The sequence below is a fragment of the Myotis nattereri genome, assembly GCF_964212035.1.
Source record: "Myotis nattereri genome assembly, chromosome: 16".
NCBI lineage: Eukaryota > Metazoa > Chordata > Mammalia > Chiroptera > Vespertilionidae > Myotis > Myotis nattereri.
The window spans coordinates 20,826,085-20,849,523 of record NC_138091.1 but is presented as its reverse complement, the minus strand read 5'-3'; the positions used below and the strand labels follow the sequence as shown (position 1 = coordinate 20,849,523).

The following is a 23,439-nucleotide window of genomic DNA, read 5'->3' as shown; positions in this document are numbered from 1 at the left end:
AATCCCTCACCTGCAGGGACTCCATCTGGGCCCACGCCCTAGGCTTCAAGGCCCATCTCAGCAGCCCTCCTGCTCACAGTGGCCTAGAGTGTGTGGTGGTTCTGCAGGGACACGGAGCTGCCCTTATTGCTCCGCTTCTACTCTGACCAACCACCAGCGATGGCAGGGTATGGGCCTGACGCTCCAGCGCCATGTATTTTCAGGGCTACCAAGCAGGATACCAGGTTTTCTCCATGGCATTTTGATTGGCTTCAAGTCTTCAGAGTTCAGACAGGGCTCTTTAAAACATGATACTCCAGTCAAAGTTTTCGGTTAATGAAACCACTATTGGAAACCGGTCTTATTGAATTTATGCAAAGAAATGTATTGCCATGATTTATTTATTACATATTGCCAAATTCCAGAGGAATTATATAAGGAGAAAAATATACAGACCTGCTTTAAGATCTTCTGATTTTCCTTGTTGGCCTTTTTTATGGATTCTTCAGAGTACTCTTTTTCTAAATGTATTATAACAAAAAAGTAACTGTCTTTAAATGGCAAGAAGAAATTTAAAATGTGTCTACACTTAAATAGATAGTCACAGCTGTCCCTGTAGTAGGGTTCCCCCTATTTGACTTGTCCTTAAACTAAATATGGTTTCTGGGAGGGGTGACACATCCTCTCAGAATGACTAAGGAAGACAGTGTGCCCATAGCAAAGCACTTCTACAGTGGTGGCTTGGGCTTCAGGCCCCACTATGCCGCCTGTCCTCTTTTCTGGCAGAGACTGAGGCCTTCTCTGCAGGCTCCTTTGCCAGAATGGGGCATCTAGCCCTCTCTCCTTCCTACCTGTCCCCTTTCAGCACACTTACAAATGGGAAACTTTATCAGCTTCATCCCCGGCCACTTTCACAGATTCCAGGGCCCATTGCTTGTCCCCTTTCCTATTGTGAGCCAGAGGAAGACAATTCCTATAGAGGGGAGAAATAGAAACAGCAGGAGTTTCGGCGAAAACTACAGACTACTGCTGTAGCAGTCCTCCTTCCTGGAGGCTGGGGTCCGACCTGTGGAGAAAAATGACTCTTAGAAGGCCTAGAAAAGAAGGCAGAGGATGACAAGGGTTTGCAGGGAAATTTCTTGTGGACTGAAAGCCTGGAGGCCTCTTGAAAGAAAAGATCTTTAATCCAGTTACGGATGCTGTCAGGATCAGGAGTGCGGGAGGAAGGGAAAGACCAGGTTATGTACTCTATGAGGATCCTAATAAATAACTGAAAATGGCAAGCCAAACAAGACATACAAGATATATAACCAGGGTAGACGGGGGTTCATGAATAGATGATTATGATAACATTAATTTGATTTCTTTTTAACATTTCTCTTTTCCTTTTTATCATATATACAACCTTTACAAATTTTATACTTTTGCATTAGCCTTTAAACCTTCTTTCTATGTCCTTTAAAAATGCATAACCATGCCTTGGACATTCTGTGATAAACTAAGAACAGGTAAATTAAAACTTGTTTTTGTAAAGACTGCTAGATTTTTTCCTTATGTAATTTCAAGGATATTGTATCGGTGTAATTTAGTATTGGAAGGGTTAAAGAGAACTATATGTGGCAGAGAAAGATTTACTGCACATGCAGAAAACTTGTGACCTTGAGTCTAGTGCAGTTCAGATAAGACACCTGGTAGGCTGCGGACCAGACTCCTACACCAGCAGAGCAGTCTGCAGCCAGTAGAAAATCAACAAAAACCTATCTCTCCCTACTTCATAATGAACTGTCAACATCCCCTCCCCCCTTTCTGCATTAACCATTTACTCTGTCCTGAAACAAGGCAAATGGTCTGAGATCCTGGATATTTAGGCTTTTTACATTTAAGGATTTTTTTTTCCTTTTGTAACAGTTTCTTTCCCTCACAGATTTTTCCTCTTTACTCAAAACCCAGAGGATCTTAAATTCTCCTCCTTTACTACTCTTGATCTCTCCAACCATCTCCCTGTCCACCAGCTGAGGGCTCCTCTATCTCAGCAGGCTGAGAGCCTACCACCCTACCCAGCAAATCCCACCACCATCACCCCACACCCACACTCGCTCTGGAGCAGTTCGTCACAGCCTTCAGCTTTACTATACACAATTAGGCTTCCCCCTAAAGTGGGGTTTGCCCTATCTTTAAATAAATTAAACAACAGAAAGAGATAACAAATACTCTTGTGTGTACAGCCAGATGGCATGAAGTAGATTTCGCTTCACACAAACTCTCACACTTACATTTATATACCAGACAATCTGAGTTTTTGACTTCTACCAGATATTTACTCAGAGTTTAAACAGTTCATCTGATTCTTGATTAATTGCCTGAGGAAGGTGTATGGCTTCTGGGGAGGTGATCAAGCTCCCCCTACCACTCACTTGAAGTGGGCCTGACTGACTGGGGCCCCTACCTTATTGATTCTGTCAAAAGGTCCAGAGGTGTCTGTCCACTCTCTCCAGATGCCAGCCGGGTCCTGGGCTGAGGTCTGGGAGCTCTCAGAGTCCCCCAGTTCAATTCTGCGAAATCAGCAGAGCCGCGCCTCCTGGAGGCCTATCCAGCAGCCCTGGTCCCCAAGCCCAGTCCACTCACCAGAGGCCAAAAAGGTCAAGTGTGGTAGATTTCCCAGTGTTTCAGAGAACCATTAATGTTACAGAAGACTGGAGAAGAACCCAGCAACGCTTAGGGAGACGGGGTTAGACTTTATTATCATCATCATCATCATCATCATCATCATCATCATCATCATCATTAGTATTATTATTGTTATGCACAGGCCGAGAGAAAACTGTATTTCAACTTCTGGTCCCTGACATGGAGGAAGTTTCCCTATTTATATCTTTTAACCTTCTTTGTCTCCCAAATATAGGGTTTTCTGGCCCCCTTTGGAAGTTCTTAAAGAGCCCTATGTGTTGGGGCTTTGAGACCTCTACAAAAGGCCTGGCCTGGCACCAGCACTGATAACTTTGTCTGGGGAAGATTTATGGCCTCTCTGGAATGGGAGTACTCATCTTTTCTTATTATTTAAGCAAGCAAGCATTTACAGGAGCCACGATAGCAGGATTAAAATTTCAAACAGTAGTTTTTGTACAAGATAGATGCTTCAGTTCAAAACATTTATGTGGAGTAAATACATTAGGTGGACTGATGCTTCCGTGCCTGGGACATTTCCTCACAGGGACTCATGGATCCAGAAGCTGTGACCAATGGGACTGCTGTTACTGAGTTCATTCTGCTGGGCCTCGTTGAAACAGAGATGCTGCAGTCTCTGGTCTTTGTACTTTTCCTCTTTGCTTATCTGCTCACAGTTGGGGGCAACCTCAGCATCCTGGCTGCCATCTTGGTGGAGCCTAAACTCCACACCCCCATGTACTTCTTCCTGGGGAACCTATCAGTTCTAGATGCTGGATGTATCACTGTCACTGTCCCTGCAATGTTGGGTCGTCTGCTGTCCCACAAGCGTACAATTTCCTATGATGCCTGCCTTTCCCAACTATTTTTCTTCTACCTTCTGCTTGGTGTGGACTGCTTCCTGTTGACAGCCATGGCCTATGACCGATTTCTTGCCATTTGCCGGCCCCTCACCTACAGCGCCCGCATGAGCCATTCAGTCCAGTGGATATTGGTGGCTGTGTCCTGGGCCGGTGCCCTCACCAATGCACTGATCCACACTATTGCCCTAACTACACTCAACTTCTGTGGTCCCAATGAGGTCAATCACTTCTACTGTGACCTGCCACAGCTCTTCCCGCTCTCTTGCTCCAGCACCCAACTCAATGAGCTGCTGCTCTTTGTTGATGGTTTCATAATGGCAGGTATACCCTTGACTCTTATTGTCACGTCCTATGTCCACGTAGCAGCTGCAATCCTACGAATCCGCTCGGTGGAGGGCAGGAAGAAAGCCTTCTTCACATGTGGCTCCCATCTCACTGTGGTTTGCCTCTTGTATGGAACTGGTATCTTCAACTACATGCATCTGGGTACAGAGGAGGCTTCAGACAAAGATAAAGGGGTTGGGATTTTCAACACAGTTATCAACCCCATGCTGAACCCACTTATCTACAGCCTCAGGAACCCTGTTGTGCAGGGTGCCCTCTGTCGGGTAATAACAGGGAAGCGTTACTGACTTAATTAGGGTTCCACTGTCACTTCCTCCTATTCTCTTTTTGGACCTAAGGAGAAATCCTCTGGGGCCAGTAACTAGGACAAATGATTGAGAACTGCTTCTATTTCTCTGAGCATAAGGAATTTTTTTTTTTTTTTTTGGTAGGGGTAATAGTTATTGCTTCCCAAAGAACCCTGACCAGTTATAGTTTATATATAGGTAAATTAATGCTGTCAGTTCCCTTGACAAATTACAGCTTCAGTCACTGTGAGCTCCCTTTTCTGGGTAGAAGTGAAACCTTGGAAGCCCTGAATGCCTACAGTTCAAGTCCCATAGGAAATGACTCTTTGGTTATAGCCTGGGTTTCCCAAATATTCCTGCAAATTCTCCCCACCAGAGGGTCATCTGATTCCCTGGAGTTCAGGTATAGTTGGTCTGGTAATAAAACATATGCCTAGAGATCAGGAATTTATTCGCTTATGGTCTGGAGGCCAATCGAAAATGAGTCCCATAAGGCCAACTTCAAGGTGTCAGCAGGGAAAGTTCTTCCCGGAGGCTCCAGGGGAGAATCCATCTTTTGTCTTGTGGCCACATCACTCCAATCTCTGTTCCCTTCATAATATTGCCTTCTGCTCTTCTTTAATAAAGTAATTCTACTTGTCTATTCTAAGGACTCTGCTTTTTGGGCTCCATTGGATAATCTAGGACAAGCTCCCTAGCTGAAGACCCCTAACAATCTACAGTCTTTTTCACCATACCAAAAGTTGATTTTAGGAATTAGGGCCTGGCTATCTTTGGGGGCCATTATTCAGCATGCCTCAGCCAGCTATGGGAATTCTTTTCAGGAGATAATTATTTCCTCTTGGATTATAGATGGGATTTTCGTATGCCTAGACCTATCCTACATTTTCTGGAGGCACTGAGGCGAAATGGGAGAACTTCTTGAGTAGGATGAGAATCACCTCCTTTGCATGGTCTTTGCAAAAAAATAAATAAATAAATTTTAAAAAAATAGACTCCCTCTAGCAAGGGAGCAAGGATGCTTTTACCAGTCAAGTTCAGGAACATTTGATTTTGGGGATTCCAAATGCTCATGCTCACCTTCTCAAATTTTCCCATCCAGGACTCAAGGTCTCATCCCTTCCCTCTAAGGGCTCTGGACTTAGCATAGGAGATGCAACTAAGCTACACATTCATCATCCCTTATAGCTCTACCACCCTTACACTTAGGTCCAAGTTTGGATTTTCTGCACTGTCTGCCTTGTGGCTGCAGAAGATTAATGTCTCATTAAGTGTTGCTATAGAAGTATCCTGGCTTTCACAACATACCTTGAATTGTTAGCTGGCAGACCTAGGTTCATCATTCTATTTTTTCAAGACTTGTAAGAAGGTTAACAAAAACCACTCTTTATTTTCAAAACTCCACTATGTATAATTACTATCTCTCTATATAAAAGCCTAAGTGACCAAATGAACAGTCGACTGGTCACTATGACACACACTGACCACCAGTGGGCAGATGCTCAACACAGGAGCTGCCTCCTGGTGGTCAGTGTGCTCCCACAGCCAACCTCCTATGGCCGGCCAACCTCCTAATGTCCCTCCGCCTGGATGGCCCTGATTGGCCCAGATAGCACTGGACGAGGCGGCCTTGATGGCCCCCAATCACAGGCCAAACTGAGGGACCCCACACTTGCATGAATTTGTGCACCGGGCTGCTAGTCTATATATATAAAAGGCTAAGTGTCTCTCCGACCAACCGTCCATAGTTATGATGTGAACTGACCACCAGGAGGCAGACACTCAACGCAGGAGCTGCTGAGTGACAGCAACTTTGCAGAGTGCCCTCTCACACTCTGAGACCCCTCAGAGGATGTCAAAGAGCCAATTTTGGCCTGATACCTACAGGCTAGGCCAAGGGACCTAACTAACTCGACAGATGCCCTTTGAACTGCACGCTTTCCCAAGTGAGGCCCGCTGGGGAGGGACTGCAGGAGGTTGGCTCCAGGGCTTGTCAAGCCCTTCTTGCCCAGTTCCACCCTGCCTGACATCTTCTAATTAATTCCCTTTCAATGTGCACAAATCCATGCACTGGCCACTAGTGGTTCTCATAACATTAGTGTACTAGAGCTAACACATAAACCTGTGCTTCGCCTTTCACCTGCACCTCATCACAACCTAACACAAGCAAGTGTCAGTAATTATGCTAGAGGTTATCACCAGCCCCACTTACCACAAGCAGTCATGAATGGCCCAGTTTCAGAATTTCAGCTGGAGAATGTGCTTCCTAGGGCTATCCTATGGCCAACTGTCAGACTTGGGCTCCCACCAAAGCAGAGCCCAAGACAAGATGCATGTGCAATTTAAATGGGAAGTCATCTCAGGCAGCAAGAGCAAGTTTTTTTTTATTTGGGAGGTGGTCTCAGGGAGCAAGACTGAGGCTATGAAGAGAGTGACACAAAGAAGGAAGAAGTACCCCTGACTGAGGGTCATTTCCAAGGTCCCTGCTGTGGACAGCAGAGACTGGATTGTGCAAGAGCATATAGATGCCTCTCAGGGTTGCCTGGTGAAGAGGCAGTGGGGGGTTACCCACTGGCTCCTTTCTCCTACTTTCGAGTTGTCCTCTGCCCTCTGAGCTCCACATGTGCTCAGACATAGTGAGCCTCCCCGTCCCATTGTTCATGATATTAGAGGATTCCAAGGAAGAGGCTACACACTGTCAGCTCACATTAAGCAGAAACCTACAGGGAAGAGTCCAGTCCAGCCAGGGCTGAAATCAGAAAAGGGCCGAGGAAGAACTGAGTCAGAACATTGGTTCTGTCTGCTCTGATCTCCTTCATAGAAGTGTTGTGAGGACAGGCATGTAAGGTTCTGACTACACTCCAATGTCTGTAACATGAACTCATAAATGTCATGTACTCTTGAACCTCTACTAGCGGCTTAATGAGTCTTAGTTCATTAATAATCTTCACTAATAACCTGTGAAAGAAGATATGCTCATTTCACAGATGAGGAGACTGAGTCCCTGAAGGGTGCAACAGCTTGCACACAGTCAAACAACTAGGAACCAGAGGAGCAGGTCTGTCTACAGTGCTTTTCTTCCTGCACCAGGCTTCTCTGCTGGGAGAAGAGAGAGCACTCTCTCTTGGGGGATGAGGTGTTGGGTGAGTAGTTACTGGTGGGTATAGGGGTGGGGGGAACACATCACTCCACCTCACACATCTTCTGTTTGTTAATCTATGACCTTCACCCTGGCTTTCAATTTTCAAGGGCCTGGCCGAGATCATCATATTGGTAGGCAGCCTCCCTGGGGTCCTTCTAGTAGGAATAGCTCTTTACCACCACTTCCAGAACCATTACAGGTGCCCCTAGGCAGAGTCCCAGTAGCCCCTACTAACAAGGCCCTGAGGGGGAAAGGACCACACTCCTGAAAACTCATTAGAAAAGTGGGTTTGGAGAAAGCTTCTCCCTCTTGCCTCTCTTCTGGGGCCTCCTCCTCATCCCAGGGCTGATGCAAGTCTGGGAATGAGCTTGTTTCTGTTCAAAGGTCCTGCTTGGGGCTGTCCTCTGGGAAAGAAAGCCCATCCCTAGGAAACCTGTATCTAGTCTTAATTACACCTCTAGTTTGCTGTGTGACTTTAAGGATATGGACAAGTCCTACAGGCCTCAGCAACCCACCATTAAGGGGAATTTATACCACCTTCCCCAACTCCCTGCCATAGGCCAGGGCAGAGATAAGGCTTTTTAAAAACAAATCTAACTACCAGAAGGAGTAAGACTTTTTGCTATATTTATGAATGGCTTGAGTTGTTTACAAAACAACTTGTATCTCTCCCAGCTGTCCCCTCTTTCCTGGGAGGGCTCATTTCTGAGGTCTCCCCAGAGGATAACACCCAGTGAAAATAGACCTTGGATAGAGAAGCTGTCAGCTTGCTTTTCCTCATTTTCTTTTATATACTGGTAGCTCCTCATTTTCTGAGTAGATAACTGAGTCTGCACAGCTCATAGCTTCTTCCCTGAAGGAAACCCACTGGCTTCTATGCTCATGTCAGGGTGAGTATTCTCAGGGATCCTTCCTTTGCTCCTCTGCTGCCATCAGCTCAAACCCAACTCTACATAGTGCAACTGATGGGAAGCCTTTTCAAGGAAAGATCTGGGAAGATAGCAGGAAGGTCCTGGTTCCTCTCTGGCCCCTTTGCCCAAGGCCCCCTTTCCTGGATGAAGCCACCTGCTCCCTGTTACTCTGAGGGGAGAGTGTGAAGGGACTCCCTGAGTCTAGTTCACTGCCCAGGACGACTTCATCAGGCAGCCTGGAGCCTTCACTCCAGTCTCAGGCGTTGTTGAGCCTTCTCATCACTGGGAGGAACTGGTGGAGTTCCAGAGTAGGGAGCTGTCTTAGCTCAGTGAGGAGAACCTGGGGCTCATTACAAGGCCCCAAGAGTGGTCATACAGGAGGGCTCCTCATGTTGGGCATCATGGTGACCCTGTCAGATCCTGTAGATATGACTGCATGATTGCAGGTCATCTCAGAATCCCACTGATTTCAGGTAAGTTGTACCTCTGGCCATCAGAGGGTTGGCAGCAGCTGTTTTGTTGTTCTTTTATCCCTGACTATAACTTACTTGTCTGGAAGGTTTCACCCTCCTAAGGGCCTTATTCTTTTGGGTGATTTACATGAAAATAAACTTATCAGTGTAGCAGTAGTTAGTCCCTCCAGCAACCTTACACCTTGCACTTGCCCCTCCCTCCCCCTCATTCAGACTAATGCATAAAAGTCTCCTGCAAATTCAATGTCACAAAGTCTTCCCTGACAACTCCAGCTCATTTTAGAGCCCTCCTTCTTGAAAATCCTATAAGCACTTGAACCATCATTTATTTATTTAAGGAATATTGAGTACCTACCTTGTGTGAAGTATTATGGTAAGTACTGCTATTGGAAAACTGAATCAGTCTACAGAGAAGTCGTGGAGATATGCTTTTTAGAAAAGTGACTTAGCTAGAAGGTAAATAGCAGTTAAGTTCCGTGAAATAATGTATAGTGGCAGCTGAGACAGCAGAGAAAGAGAGAGAAAGGAATTAGAGAGAGAGAGAGAGAGAGAGAGAGAGAGAGAGAGAGAGAGAGAGAGATCCTTTTGAGATGGAGACTTTTTTTTAAAAAAAGAATTCATTTAGCAGCCAGTATTTGAGTGAAATCTTCATATGCTTGGCCATGTGGAGTTGGAGGGAAGCAGTTTCAGGTAAAGAAAACAGCCTGAGCAGTAACTGGTTTGGCGCAGTGGATAGAGTGTTGGCCTGTGGACTGAAAGGTCCCGGGTTCGATTCTGGTCAAGGGCATGTACCTTGATTGCGGGCACATCTTCAGTAGGAAGTGTGCAGGAGGCAGCTGATCGATGTTTCTCTCTCATCAATGTTTCTAACTCTCTCTCTAGCTCCCTTCCTCTCTGTAAAAAATCAATAAAATATATTTTTTAAAAAAATTTAAAAAAAAGAAAACAGCATTTGTAAAGAAGTAACAAATCACAGGGTCATAATCTAATGCTTATGTTAAAATGGATCCAAAAGGGAAAGTGGAGAGTAGTTAATTAAATTATTCTTTAATATATGTAATTAGCTGTTATCCATCTATTGATTTGTCAATTTGCAAAGCATTTATCAATTATCAGTTTCATAAATGATGATTACCCCTGAGGATGACCTCCCCTTCCTATCTCACCAAGTATGTGTGCTTAGAATTTTAAGACTATGTTAGAGTTCACCGCATCCAACTTTTTATCCATGTGAACTTAGGCCCTCACCACCCTTTCCCTTTTGTTAGAGTCACCAGACTCCATCCTCTGATGCCAGTGTGTTCTCTGCAAGGAATAACATCATTCTCTGTGAAGCTCCAACTCTGCTTATGCCATGGGCAGTAAAGGCACATAAATATATTTTGACCAGGAGTTTATTATAAGAGCTGAAGAACTTAGCTCCATCTGGCTCAATGTCTGTGCTTGCTTCATGTGGGGACCTCTCCTTAGAGCTATAGGTCAATGGGCCATGCCCAAGGCAAGGACAAGTGGAGGATAGTGGCTTTGCAATGCAGAAACCTAACTGCTCCTAGCAGCAACCACCCATGGGTTATATTGCAATTTTTATTTCAGAGGCAGGTGGCAGATACCAGAAAGAGAACAAATCATTAAATTAAGCTGTTATTCAAAGTCTAGAGTATGGTCTTAATTAACAACAAAACACTGGCAATTTATTGACTGAGGCATTTTGAATTTATATTTCAGAGTATGTCTCTCACCTTGGGGAAACGTACTTGGCTACAGTGTCTGATATCCACACTCATGTGGTTCATCTCCCTGATTCTTGCCATATCTTTGCTTCATCTTCACTATTTATAAAAGCCTGGTAAACCTAGGTTATATTATAAAATGCCCCATAGTTTTACTAGAACTATCATTAGTTTTTATTTTGAAATATGCTTATTGGTTTGGGCTAATCCCCCAGAGTAAAATGGGGAAATTCCATCTTAATCTTAGTACATTCAAGAGAAAGCCTGCTTTTTTCTTAATGTATTTTCCCAAGTATTCTGGCCCTTTCAATAAAGAGAGTATGGGAAGGACAGGGGATGGGGGTTCAGGGCATCTCATCTGAGAGCAGGATAGAGGCTTTGAGGTGGTGGTAGGTCCGTGAGTGAGGTAGTAGTGGGAGGGAAACCATCAGCTGGAGCACTGGGAACTTGTCAGGGAGTTGTGAACATAGGTCGTTCGAAACATTTATGTGGAGTAAATACATTAGGTGGACTGATGCTTCCGTGCCTGGGACATTTCCTCACAGGGACTCATGGATCCAGAAGCTTCGACCAATGGGACTGCTGTTACTGAGTTCATTCTGCTGGGCCTCGTTGAAACAGAGAAGCTGCAGTCTCTGGTCTTTGTACTTTTCCTCTTTGCTTACCTGCTCACAGTTGGGGGCAACCTCAGCATCCTGGCTGCCATCTTGGTGGAGCCTAAACTCCACACCCCCATGTACTTCTTCCTGGGGAACCTATCAGTTCTAGATGTTGGATGTATCACCGTCACTGTTCCTGCAATGTTGGGTCGTCTGCTGTCCCACAAGCGTACAATTTCCTATGATGCCTGCCTTTCCCAACTATTTTTCTTTTACCTTATGGCTGGTGTGGACTGCTTCCTGTTGACAGCCATGGCCTATGACCGATTTCTGGCCATTAGCCGGCCCCTCACCTACAGCGCCCGCATGAGCCATTCAGTCCAGTGGATATTGGTGGCTGTGTCCTGGGCCTGTGCCCTCACCAATGCACTGATCCACACTATTGCCCTAACTACACTCAACTTCTGTGGTCCCAATGAGGTCAATCACTTCTACTGTGACCTGCCACAGCTCTTCCCGCTCTCTTGCTCCAGCACCCAACTCAATGAGCTGCTGCTCTTTGCTGTTGGTTTCATAATGGCAGGTACTCCCTTGACTCTCATTGTCACGTCCTATGCTCACGTAGCAGCTGCAGTGCTACGGATCCGCTCAGTGGAGGGCAGGAAGAAAGCCTTCTTCACATGTGGCTCCCATCTCACTGTGGTTTGCCTCTTCTATGGGACTGGTATCTTCAACTACATGCGTCTGGGTACAGAGGAGGCTTCAGACAAGGATAAAGGGGTTGGGATTTTCAACACAGTTATCAACCCCATGCTGAACCCACTCATCTACAGCCTCAGGAACCCTGATGTTCAGGGTGCCCTGTGGCGGGTGTTTGTGGGGAGGCGGTTGTTAACCTGAGGGGTGATAGGGTCTCTCCTTTTCTGCCTTTTTTGGGTTCAGGAAAATTTCCCATAAAGTCAGGAACCTGGGGAAATGATTATGGATGATTCGTTTACAGGTTTTCATCTCAGAAGTTTTTGTGTGGTGTGTTTGTCCTGCAAAGAAATCCTACATAATTTATTCACACAATAATATTTATTGAATTGCGTATGTGATAGAAATGCTCCTCTAGGGCACAGACGAACAAAATAGACAAAAGTTTCTACAGCAGCGGTTCTCAACCTGTGGGTCGCGACCCCTTTGGGGGTCGAGCGACCCTTTCACAGGGGTCGCCTAAGACCATCGGAAAACACATATATAATTACATATTGTTTTTGTGATGAATCACTATGCTTTAATTATGTTCAGTTTGTAACAATGACATTGGGGGTCACCACCACGTGAGGAACTGTATTAAAGGGTCGCGGCATTAGGAAGGTTGAGAACCACTGCTCTACATGCATGCAACTCACATTCTTTTCTTTTTTCTGTTTTTTTTGTTTGTTTGTTTGTTTGTTAAGTCTTGCAGTTCACATTTTAATGAAGGGAAATCTAAGAAATGAAATAAATAAGCATCATATATGATAGATCACGTCGTGATTTGTGCTATAGAGAAAGACAGGTAGATAAGGGGATATGAGGTTATGATATGCCCTGGGAGGTTGCTACCTTGTTTTTGGCTATGCTCACTTTGACACCTTGGAAGCCAGGTAGTTCTGGGCAACAAGGAAGGATTATTTGCTTAATCACAGCCCTAATTGCCAAGAATAGAACTCTGAAGTTTTCTTTTCATGGGAAATGTGAGATTCCTTCTAGATCAGGGTGCAGAAAGCTGTTTTAAACTAGTGCCAAGGAACATTCTATTCTGTTCGCCTTTCCCCTCCAAGAAAATCAGTTCCTTTTCTTTAATAACATAAAAACCCCGTACGATATCTAGGGGACAGGTAGAGTCTAGAGAGGGAAATAGCCTATTAAATAAAAGCTACATTAATGCATAAATGACATATCTTCAGGTCAAAAAAAGTATGCTTCATCTCCATCCTCTGCCACATATTTCTCTCTTACTGAGTCATATTCCTCACATATATGGCAAAGCCTTTAAAAGAGTAAGCGCTTATGCTCCACCCATATCCCGAGACTTTTCAATGTAGAATGTCCAACATAACCTTTTCCTCCAAAGTCTTACTTTTCTCTCCCAAAACTCCTAGCTCAGAAAATATCCATGATGTAGTCCCTGGGCGTGATGCTTCTTTCTGAATTTAATTTCAGGATTAGTACAAAAGTGCAGCTCCAGCCCAGAGAAATTCCACTTCTTGGTGTTCATCCAGGCTCAGCTCATTCATTCCTGATTTGTGTCTCTTCTCCTGCCTCCATAGGAAGGCTACTTACCCTGTCCTGGAAGTTCTGCTGTGATGTTCCTCAGCTGTATCACTCCTAAAACTGCTCCATGGCTACCCCTGGAGCTCATCTGCTCTGTGATCTCTTATTGGAACCAAGGAACTGGAAGGATGAGCTGAAATGGGATGGGGAAAAAGATATGAGAGTGGTCAATGGGACAGGATTGGGCATGAAGATGAGATGTGAGGATAGACGGAGGGATGGGACAAAAGGAGGGTGAGCAAAAGCAATGAACTGTTTCCTAGGGCTGAACCCAGAAAGAAGGATAGAAAGTAGGGAAAGGACATGAGAAAATGGGAGATAGAAAGGATGAGAGAATTAGGAGCATCAAGCAAGATGATTAAGGAATGTTGAGGTCAAAGATGGACGTGGAGAAAATGCAGAATAAGCAGGGGTTGGAGATAAGGACAAAATTCATACTGTGGAATGACTTCCCGTTAGCTGTGGCCATGTAATAAATAACACCTTTGATGTTATTGTTTTTCTCTTCTCAGAAGGAAAAAAATGTTTAAATTTTGCCAAACGAATAATGATGCAAAGTTGTCTGGGAAGTCCTCCGATTCTTCCTCTGGCTAGCTGACAATCTTAGGTCAGAGGGGGGCTGACAGATGGGGAGAGGAAGGGAAGAAGTGTTTGGTGAGGGTTTATCCTCCACAGCCCCCCTGGGCCATCTAAGTCATCAGCCCCCTGCCTTTGCGGGCAGCGCCTGCCAGTACAGTCTAATGAGCAGAGGTGAAGTGTGTCGCTTTCCTGACGCTCTTGGTTCTGCAGACACTGTGGGGTTGGAGAGAATGAGCTTCTCTCACGGGGCAAAATTCTCGTGAAGGAAAACCAGGCATATGGGCTGTAACCACTGCTCTGTGACCTTGGAGACTTCCTTTCTGTGGGCGGGCTTGTTTCTACCTTTTCCATAAGGACCCGGACCGGATCATCTCTCCATGGTTCTTCACATTTAACTACCTTTGGTTACACTATTCTGGATGAACTGTTTCCTAGGGCAGAACCCAGAAAATATTTTGGGAGCATTACCACTACCATTTTTTACCACTTCATTAGCCTCTGAGCATTTAGCACTGCCCCAACTCATCTCATCTGTTAGCCCGGAGGGTAATCTCTTACTCCCAGGCCTTGGCATGCTTCCCCCTGAACATTCATCTCAAACTCTTAAGGGTGCTTTTCTTGGGAATTGTTTCCTATGTTCTACCTCTCCTCCAAGACCAAAGAGGTTCGTTAACAAGTATATTTCTTCTGCATTTCACTCTTTGCATCCCCCAATTGTAAATATCTTTAGTTAACAAGTATTTAGAAATGTTATATCTGATAGTGGACACATTCAGATGATATTATTTGGTCAAGTAGGAAGTAAAAAGACAAATGTCTTTTGACATTTGGATCCAAGTGTCACTGTACCACAAAGGCCATTATTCAGAGTTAACTCGTTCAAGAACTTTATGTTTATTCCTCCAGAGGTTTTGTACATATATGGCATGCATATTCCACATCCTGAGAACCATCACTGTTCTGTGACCTGCTTTTTATTTTCCCCACACATTATGGAATATAACCTTTTACATGACAAAGACTAAACTCATCCTTTTTCTGTTTTAATGGTAGCACAATACAGCATTGTATGCAAAAACCTGATTCACTTAATCCAACCTCTATTGATATAATGTGGATTTCCAATTATTTTGTAATAACAAACAGTGTTGTGATGACTATCTTTACAAAGAGATCTTTCCAAATTTCTATAATTATTTACCTAGGATTAATTCCTATGAAACACTTTGAGAGATATTTTCAAATGCAAATATAAACTTTGAACACACTTATATATTTTCCTCTTACTTACCAAAACTTTTACACCAATTTGTACATCCACTAGGTTATGCTAGTACTGTCAATGGTTGCTATAAATAAATATCTTCTTATGATCAGAAGGTTGAGAAATGGCTATATATACTTAAAAATGTTTTTAAATCGTCACCTGAGGACATGTAGAGAGAGGGGATAGAAAGAGAGAGAGAGAGAGAGAGAGAGAGAGAGAGAGAGAGAGAGATGCTTCACACAACTGTGGCACACTTTTCAAATATTTGTAAGCAAATTTCTTCTCTTGGAATTGTAGTTTGAGAGCTTTTGTACTCTTTTTGATTGGATTTTTTTTTGTTAGAAAATTTCAATTGTTATGGATATCAGTTTTTTGCCATGACACTTGCAAATGGTTTCTCCAGCTTGCCATTTGTTCTAATGTGATCTGCGTTTTGCCAAATAGATGTGTTAAATTTTTATGTGATCAAATCTGTTTTTTCTTATCATGCTCTTTGATCTTGTGTCTCACTTTGTGTGGTAAAGATGTTTTCCACCTTATCAGGAAGATAGGCTAGGTTGTATTGTGCTACCGAAGCCCTAAATCTCAGTGGTTTGCAGCAGCAAAGGTTAATTTCATAGCCATGTGACTTCAATGATCTGATGGATCTAAAGAGTTTCTGTTTTTGGATCGTTCATCTTTTTTCTTATTGTAAAGATGAGAGTAAGGATTTCCAAGCTCTTACATGTCAGAGTGGAAACCAGAAGTCAATATTTTATTTGACAGTGGCCTGTGGTGGACATGACTTCCATTTTCCCCTTTCTTACAGCTGCCAATTTCCACATCCAGCTGTTTCTGGGGAGTGTGGTTCAGGGGCCCCAGAGTGGAGGTATCGGCACATCTAATTGGCCAGACCAGAGTGATGACGATTATATGTGGACATGTGACTTCAATGAGTTAATAAGATTCTTTATATTAGCCACAAGGAAAAAAATCTGGATGTTCTCAATTAAATGAGAGCAGCCGGGGAGTGAGAGAAAGAGACAGAGGAGTTAGCCTGTAATAGCAGGGAGCCAGCTCACAAAGGGCTGCTCCCATTTCTGAGTGTCGTTTGGAACTTGAATCAACTTCCAGGCAGCTAATTTCCTGATGATCTGAAAGAGAGAAAGAATACCCCTATTTGTAGTAGAATGTTAACTAGCACTATGTTGCTAAAAATGAATAATGCTACTTTTGCTTTTGTCTATTGCACTTAAGAGTTCCTGCAGCTTTCTCTCCTTTCTGAACCTCAACAGGCAAATAAACCCAAACAAAACAAAAACCACAGCTTGTGTCTCTCTCCTGGTGAAAGTGTAGGGCTGGATTTGTAGAAGTTGTTTTTGAAAAATGTATCAAAGCTCTGAATAATAAAACTTTTAGTCCAGCAAGTCCACTTCACCAATTTCGCTGAAGGAAACAATTATGTAAGCTAACAAAACAAAGGCATTTATTTCCACACTGTTGCAAACAATGGGAAAAAACTGTAGGCAACTAACTATTGAATATTGGGAAGCATATTAAATGAATTCTGATATATTTATTGAATTGCACACTGAAATACTGCATAGGCATTATAGTAATATAGTAATATAGCTGAATATTTACCAATGTAGATAGTATTGTGTAAATGAAAAAAAAAACCACAAAAAACAAGTTTTAAAACAATTTTAATTCATTCTGAAAAAATATATATTTAGCCAAGATCAAAGTTTAAAATTTAAATACAGCTAATTGTTTTTGGCTTATTTTTACTTGAATATTTCTACAGTAATCCATATTGTTGGTTTAATAAAAACAATAAAAGTTAAAAACAGTAAACATTCAATGGTATCTCCTAGCCTACACAATATATTCCAAGCTCTTCAACAAGGCCTTGGTGGCCTGTCCCCCCACGATGTCCTCCTCAGCCACAGGGCTTGCTGTGGCTTGGTCACCAGTTACACTCAGCTGGGACAGTCCTTGTATGCATCAAGGTGTTTACACCCCATTGCCTTTTTGTCCAGTTGTTCTGCTTAATAACACTGACTATGGGTCATGCCCTCTGCTCTTGCACATTATCTCATTTAATCCTCAAAGCTACCCCCTCCCAATTTACACAATGCTATTGTTCAAAGTTTACAGAGAAGAAAAGGATGCTTAGAATGGTGAGGTGACTTCCACAAACATCCTAGGAATGGGGAAATCTGTTCATGGCTAACGGGAATATCCCCTCTACATCATGCCTCCTCCCCTCTGGGAGTGATCTTATTTCCCCCTGACCACTTTTCCTGGGTGACTCATCAGCATTCGTTAATCTTAGCTTAGCTTTCACCACCATAAGGAAGTCTTCCCTGAACCTCCACCACTGACAAGGCAGGCTTGGCTTTCCTACGTTATGCCCCCAACCCTCCTGCCCAGACCATAACCTTGCATTAAAGTGGTCTTCTTCCTGTCTATAGTGATATAATTCATATTTGTAACCCAATTAGAGGCCCTTAATAGGCATTCAGTCATTATCAATGGAATGATATGGACCTCTGATCAATTCAACTGTCTCAAAGTCTAGGTCAGTGCTGGCTCCCCTGACTCATTTGTAAAGAATTGCTCTCTCTTCCAAATGCCACCACCCAATGACTCATCCTCTTGTCAGTTACTATCCCCTTTTTAGCCATTGCATATTACAGAGCAGATTGAACCTAAGTAGAAATTGGGTCTCCCATTTACCGTCTCCCTGCCTACTCCACTCACTGTTAGGGTTTTTGCCAGTGACACAGGCTGTGAAAGAATTCACAGCTAAAAGAAGGGATGAAGTTTATTTTACATTTCACAAAGGGAAAGGGCTAAGTACTGATAATTAATACAAGGCAAGAAACAAAAAGCAGCTTCCCCTTTTAAAGGGTAATGGCTCCTGATGCTAGGTGACAAGGAAGGGAGGAGTATTTGGGGTTAAAGTTGAGTTTGTTTGTTTTTCAGGAGACAGCCTTGGCAAATGTCCTAGGAAGATGCCTAGAGTAAAAGTTATGAAGAGTTCAAAGAGGTTTGTTTGAAGGGGAAGAAGGAAGGGAACTTTTTCCTAACTAGAGACCCCTTGGCGGGAATTATCCCTGAGTTGTAAAAACAGCAGGAAGGAGGGGTATGCAGGAATGTAGCCTTGAGAATAGCTTACCTTGCCCTGCAGTTTGAACAGAGGGGCAATTTGAATCAGAGGAGCTGATAATCATAGGGTTTAATTACCAGGTGCTTCTCATAAATTGTGGAAAGCCACAGCAAAGAAAAAGAAAGGCCTTTTTTTTCTGTCCTTACACTCACTACCACTCCTGTTCAGGAATGTGTGTTGATATTCTTGAGAGTTTTGTTTCGAGTGAAGAATGGAGTGCTTGCAAGGGCAGTGGAGTGAGGAACCACAGTAATAGAAACTAGGATGGGCTGCCCAGGGATAGGGTCTTCAACAGGAAACTATAAGAAGGAGAAAGGCACAGTCAGTATTGTTTAAGGCCCAAGAGACAAAAATCAACCCAGAATAAAGGAGAGAACTTTTCTGCATGTTGCCTGAATTGGAAGGTCTTTGTCCAGATAGATTCTGGGTCAGATTGAAGTACTGGGAGCTTTGCCCATTAGAGTGTCAGGAGCTGGGCAGCCTCGCCCAGAACACTTACAATGAGGGTGGTGCAAGGGGTCTCCTCCAAATGGCTTACAAGCAGTGGGCGCCATAGAGAAGGCCAGTCAGAGCTCAGGAGCATGAGTGAATGGGTGTTAGAGGACACAAATGATTTCCCTAGGCTATAACTGGATACATCCAGTTATATGCAGATGAGATTGTGGTCCTTTGGTCAGGGAAATTGAAGGATTTGATCCTGCAAACTTCTAATATTAATGTTGGTGAGACTTTACTTATTGCCAATGCTGGTGAGGTCTGGGGTACTCTGGGTTACACATTTGTGTCTTTTATTTTTTTTTTTTCATCACAGACATATGAGATCATTCTGAGCTGAAATTACGTCCTAATCACTCCTGTAACCCACATAGGATAATGCCCTGCAAATGGTAGAAGATATTCCAAGTCTTCACTTTAATGTCTTGTTCAAAATTATTCTTATGTCAACATCCGGTAGGCTTTGACTAGGAGGAGTCTTCGTAGAGCTGCATGCATATCCTTGTTCCTCAGGCTGTAGATGAAAGGGTTCATCATGGGGGTGACCACAGCATACATCACTGTGGCCACTGAGTCCGTTATAGAGTAGGTGTTCAGGGGCTTTAGATATATCATACAAAGTGTTCCATAGAAGAGGGTGACCACAGCTAGATGGGAGGCACATGTAGAGAAAGCTTTGTACTTGCTAGAGGCTGATGGTATTCGGAGGATGGCTCTGACAATCCAGACATAAGACATAATTATGATCCCTAAGGAGGTGAAGAAGAAGAAGCAGCCCAAGACCATCTGCCATGTGTGAATGACTTGGGTGTTGGAACACGCGAGCCTCAGCAGGACATACATCTCACAGAAGATGTAGTGGATCTTTCGAGATCCACAGAAGGTCACCCTGCTCATGAGGAGGGTGAGGAAGAAACCATAAAGAAAAGAGGTCACCCAACAGAAAGAGAGGAGCAAAATACAGAGCCTAGGGCTCATGGCTGTGGCATAGTGAAGGGGACGGCAGATGGCCATGTAGCGGTCATATGCCATTGTTGCCAGGATGAAGTTATCCAGGGTCACCAAGGAGACCAGGAAGTGGAGTTGTGTCAGACATCCTGTGTAGGAAATGCCTTTGTTCAGGGACTGAAGGTTCACCAGGATCTTGGGGACTGTGTTAGTGACAAAGAAGAGGTCGGTGAAGGAGAGGTTGGCCAAGAATAAGTACATGGGAGTGTGCAGGTGCGCATCAGAACCAATGGCTAGGATGATGAGCCCGTTTCCTACCACAGTGACCAAGTACATGGACAGGAACATCCAAAACAGGACATGCTGGTCTTCAGGGCGCTCTGACATCCCCAGGAGTATGAAATCTGAGACCCCACTCTGGTTGCCTCCATGCATTTCCCCAATTGTCTGCAACATTAGCACCAACAAGCATTTACTAAGCATACTCAATTGATTAAGGACAATCAGATCAGCAAAATCATCTATATTTTTAGCATTAAAAATGTCTTAGACTAAATTTTTAAAACATAAGCAGAAAAATAATAACAGAGAAAGCTTTCTGCAACTTAATCATTCCAGCATGCTCAGTATACAAACAATGCCTTATCTTGTTTAAAATCCTATCATCTTATAATACTCTTGAAGTGCTTAAAGATTTGTATGTTAAAGTATGGTAGTGTATAGATTTTTAAATGAATTTTATGGGCAATGGATATTATGCAATTGGACAAAAGGGAAACATTAAAAATTTTGGATGGGAAAAGAAAAATTATCCTTATTTGCTAATAGAATGATATATCTGGTAAACGTAAGACGATCAACTGAAATGCCATCTATACATAATATATAAAAGCCTAAATTGTACCTGCGGGAGTTAGACCGGGAGACTGATCCCTCATTATGATGTGCACTGACCTCCAGGGGACGGCGGGGAATGAAGGAAGGCCCTGATTGGCCCTGACAGTGGCAGCCAGGGAAGGGAGGCGCAGGCCAGCAGCTGGATGGCCCTGATTGGCCCTGATTGTCAGTCAGGTCTAGGGACCCTACCTGTGCATGAATTTCATGCACTAGGCCTCTTGTTTGAAATGAAAAGGGATTCCAGTAACGTGGCCATTCCCACAATGAATCGATTGGTGCTCACAGTAAGTTATATAGTGCAGTGATTAAGAAAAGGTGAAGGGATTATGAAGTACAAATTAGCCCTGGCAGGTGTGGCTCAGGCTGGGAATCCTCCCATGCACTGAAAGGTGGCCAGTTCAATTGCTGTTCAGGGCACATTCCAGGCTTGATCCCTGGGAAGGGTTGTGTAAGAGGCAGCCAATCAATGTTTCTCTCTTACGCTCTCCTTTCCTGTCTCTGAAAGTCAATCAAAAAATCTTAAAAAAAGAAGTACAAATAAGCACTTACAGAAATATAGATTACAGCATAGGGAATATAGTCAAATATATATGCCTAAGCGACCGTTAGGACCAAACGACCAGTAGACCAGTTGCTATGATGTGCACTAACCACCAGGGGGCAGACGCTCAATGCAGGAGCTGCCTCCTGGTGGTCAAGGTGCTCCCACAACCAACCTCCCTATGTATGGGGCCAGATAGGTACTTGAAACATTGGGGGGACCACTCTGTAAAGTACATAATTTTCTGGCCGCTATGCTGCACATTAAAACTAATACAGAATAATATTGAATATCAACTGTAATTAAAAAACTAAAAACTAAATAAATAAGTAAAGAAACAAAAGAGCATGCAATTGGAACTCTAGAATTCAAGTGTGAGTGCTGCCATTGACTAGACTAGTTGTGATATCTTAGACAAGTTACCTGAGCTCTTTAAGACTGCATTTATTCACTTGAAAAAAATGGGTCAAGTGTGACTAAAATAATAAAGGGTTAACACAAAGGGTTGCATGCAGTGAGCACTTAATAAATATTGGCTGTTCTCATTACATGTAAACAATAATCAGGAATAATAACATCAAAATACAGTGTGAAGCAATCCCATCCACACCATTACCAAACAAATCTACGCATTACAATGTTAACAAGAATCAGGCAGGATCTTCAAAGTCACCAGAGAAGCATAAAGTGAAATTTTAATAAGTGGATAGACATTCCAAGATTCCAAATAGAAGGATGAAACATTGCAAAGGTGCATGTTCAACTATTAACCTATGCGAAGTTGATGTTCTCAGAGACTTGTTAAGAAACAAAAGATAATCTAAATTTCATCCAAAAGTAAGCATGAAAGTAAAGTAGGAACATGAGAAAGACTAACAAGGACACTTTCTCTGCCAAATGTCAAGGACTCTACAACAGTGTGGCCCTGGTGCTGGAGCGAACAGTTTCATAGAACTGGACAGAAACACCAGCAACAGAGCCAACTCCATGTGGAAGTTAGTGGATTGTTATGGTAACAGGTAAAGGTTGCATTATGTGCTGAATGGCTTTCGGACAAACTGTCTAATTATTTTGGGAAACAGTTTAATTTTTGTATCTTACCAAACAGATTTCAAAAGTACTAGAGATTAAAATGACTTATTGTGACGACAGTTTAAATCTACACTAATAAAAGAGAAAAATGGTAATTGGCGTACGGCGATAACTTTTTCATTGGCTAATCAGGGCTATATGCAAATTAACTGCCAACTAAGATTGGCAGTTAACTGCCAACTAAGATTGGCAGTTAACTGCCAACAAGATGGCGGCTAATTTGCATATGTAGGCACAATGCAGGGAGGCGAAAGGGAAAGCAGGAAGAAGCCCCCTGCCACTGACAGTGATCTGAAACCCAGGGGAGAGCTAAGAGCTGGGGGGCAGGGCAAAGGCGGCCCTGGGGCTGCCTTTGCCCTGCCCCCCAGCCATGATCGGAGAATCAGGCGCCTTTGCCGCCCTGGCCAGTGATAGCAGGAAGTAGGGGTGGAGCCAGCGATGGGAGCTGGGCACGGTCGAAGCTGGCAGTCCCAGGAGCTAGGGGCCCCTTGCCTGGGCCTAAAGCAAAGCCCACGATCGCGGCGCCCCCTGCTGCCACTGCAGGTCCCCGCTGCCTGGGCCGGATGCCTAGGCCAGAGGTGTCAGGCCTGGGCAGGGGCGGAGCCTGCTACCGCGGGGAGCTGGGGGTCCCCTGCCCAGGCCTGACACCTCTGCCGGAGGCCTCAGGCCTGGTCAAGGGGCCGATCGGGTGATTGGTGATCAGAGGGTGATGAGGGTCAACTCCTCTGGCCGAGGCATCAGGCCTGGGTGGGGGGTGGAGCCGGGGATTGGGGGGATATGATGGTCCCCTTGCCCAGGCCTGAAGCCTGGGTCAGAGGCGTCAGGCTTGGGCGGGGGGTGGAGCAAGCGATCAGAGGGAGATGGGGGTCCCCTGCCCAGGCATGATTCCTGGGCCAGAGGCCTCAGGCCTGGGCGGGGGCCAGAGCCAGTGATCGGGGGGAGATGAGGGTCCCCTGTCCAAGCCTGATACCTCTGGCGGAGGCGTCAGGCCTGGGCAAGGGGCCGATCAGGCGATCAGAGGGTGATGGGGGTCAACGCCTGAGGGCTCCCAGTATGTGAGAGGGGGCAGGCTGGGCTGAGGGACACTTCCCCCCCACACACACACACACCCAGTGCACGAATTTCGTGCACCGGGCCCCTAGTATCTTATAATTGTACATGCCAATTATACC

At 44.2% G+C, this 23,439-nt stretch overlaps 3 protein-coding genes and 1 pseudogene across 4 annotated transcripts in view; 2 read left to right on the top strand and 2 right to left on the bottom strand.

The window, feature by feature from the left end:
- The window catches only part of LOC308531825 (phosphofurin acidic cluster sorting protein 2-like), a 185,539-nt pseudogene that overhangs the window by 81,640 nt on the left and 80,460 nt on the right, over positions 1-23,439 (bottom strand). The window lies entirely within an intron of this gene.
- Positions 3,179-4,138, top strand: LOC308533003 (olfactory receptor 3A2-like; the record flags this gene model as incomplete). The annotated part of the gene is made up of 1 exon (XM_081110714.1): positions 3,179-4,138. The coding sequence occupies exon 1, from the start codon at positions 3,197-3,199 to the stop codon at positions 4,136-4,138; it is 942 nt and encodes a 313-aa protein (XP_080966840.1). The 5' UTR covers positions 3,179-3,196.
- LOC308532874 (olfactory receptor 3A2) lies at positions 10,928-11,893 on the top strand (the record flags this gene model as incomplete). The annotated part of the gene is made up of 1 exon (XM_081110538.1): positions 10,928-11,893. The coding sequence occupies exon 1, from the start codon at positions 10,946-10,948 to the stop codon at positions 11,891-11,893; it is 948 nt and encodes a 315-aa protein (XP_080966664.1). The 5' UTR covers positions 10,928-10,945.
- LOC308532032 (olfactory receptor 1D2-like) lies at positions 19,231-20,193 on the bottom strand (the record flags this gene model as incomplete). The annotated part of the gene is made up of 1 exon (XM_081109223.1): positions 19,231-20,193. One exon carries the CDS (start codon positions 20,191-20,193, stop codon positions 19,231-19,233), a length of 963 nt encoding a protein of 320 aa, XP_080965349.1.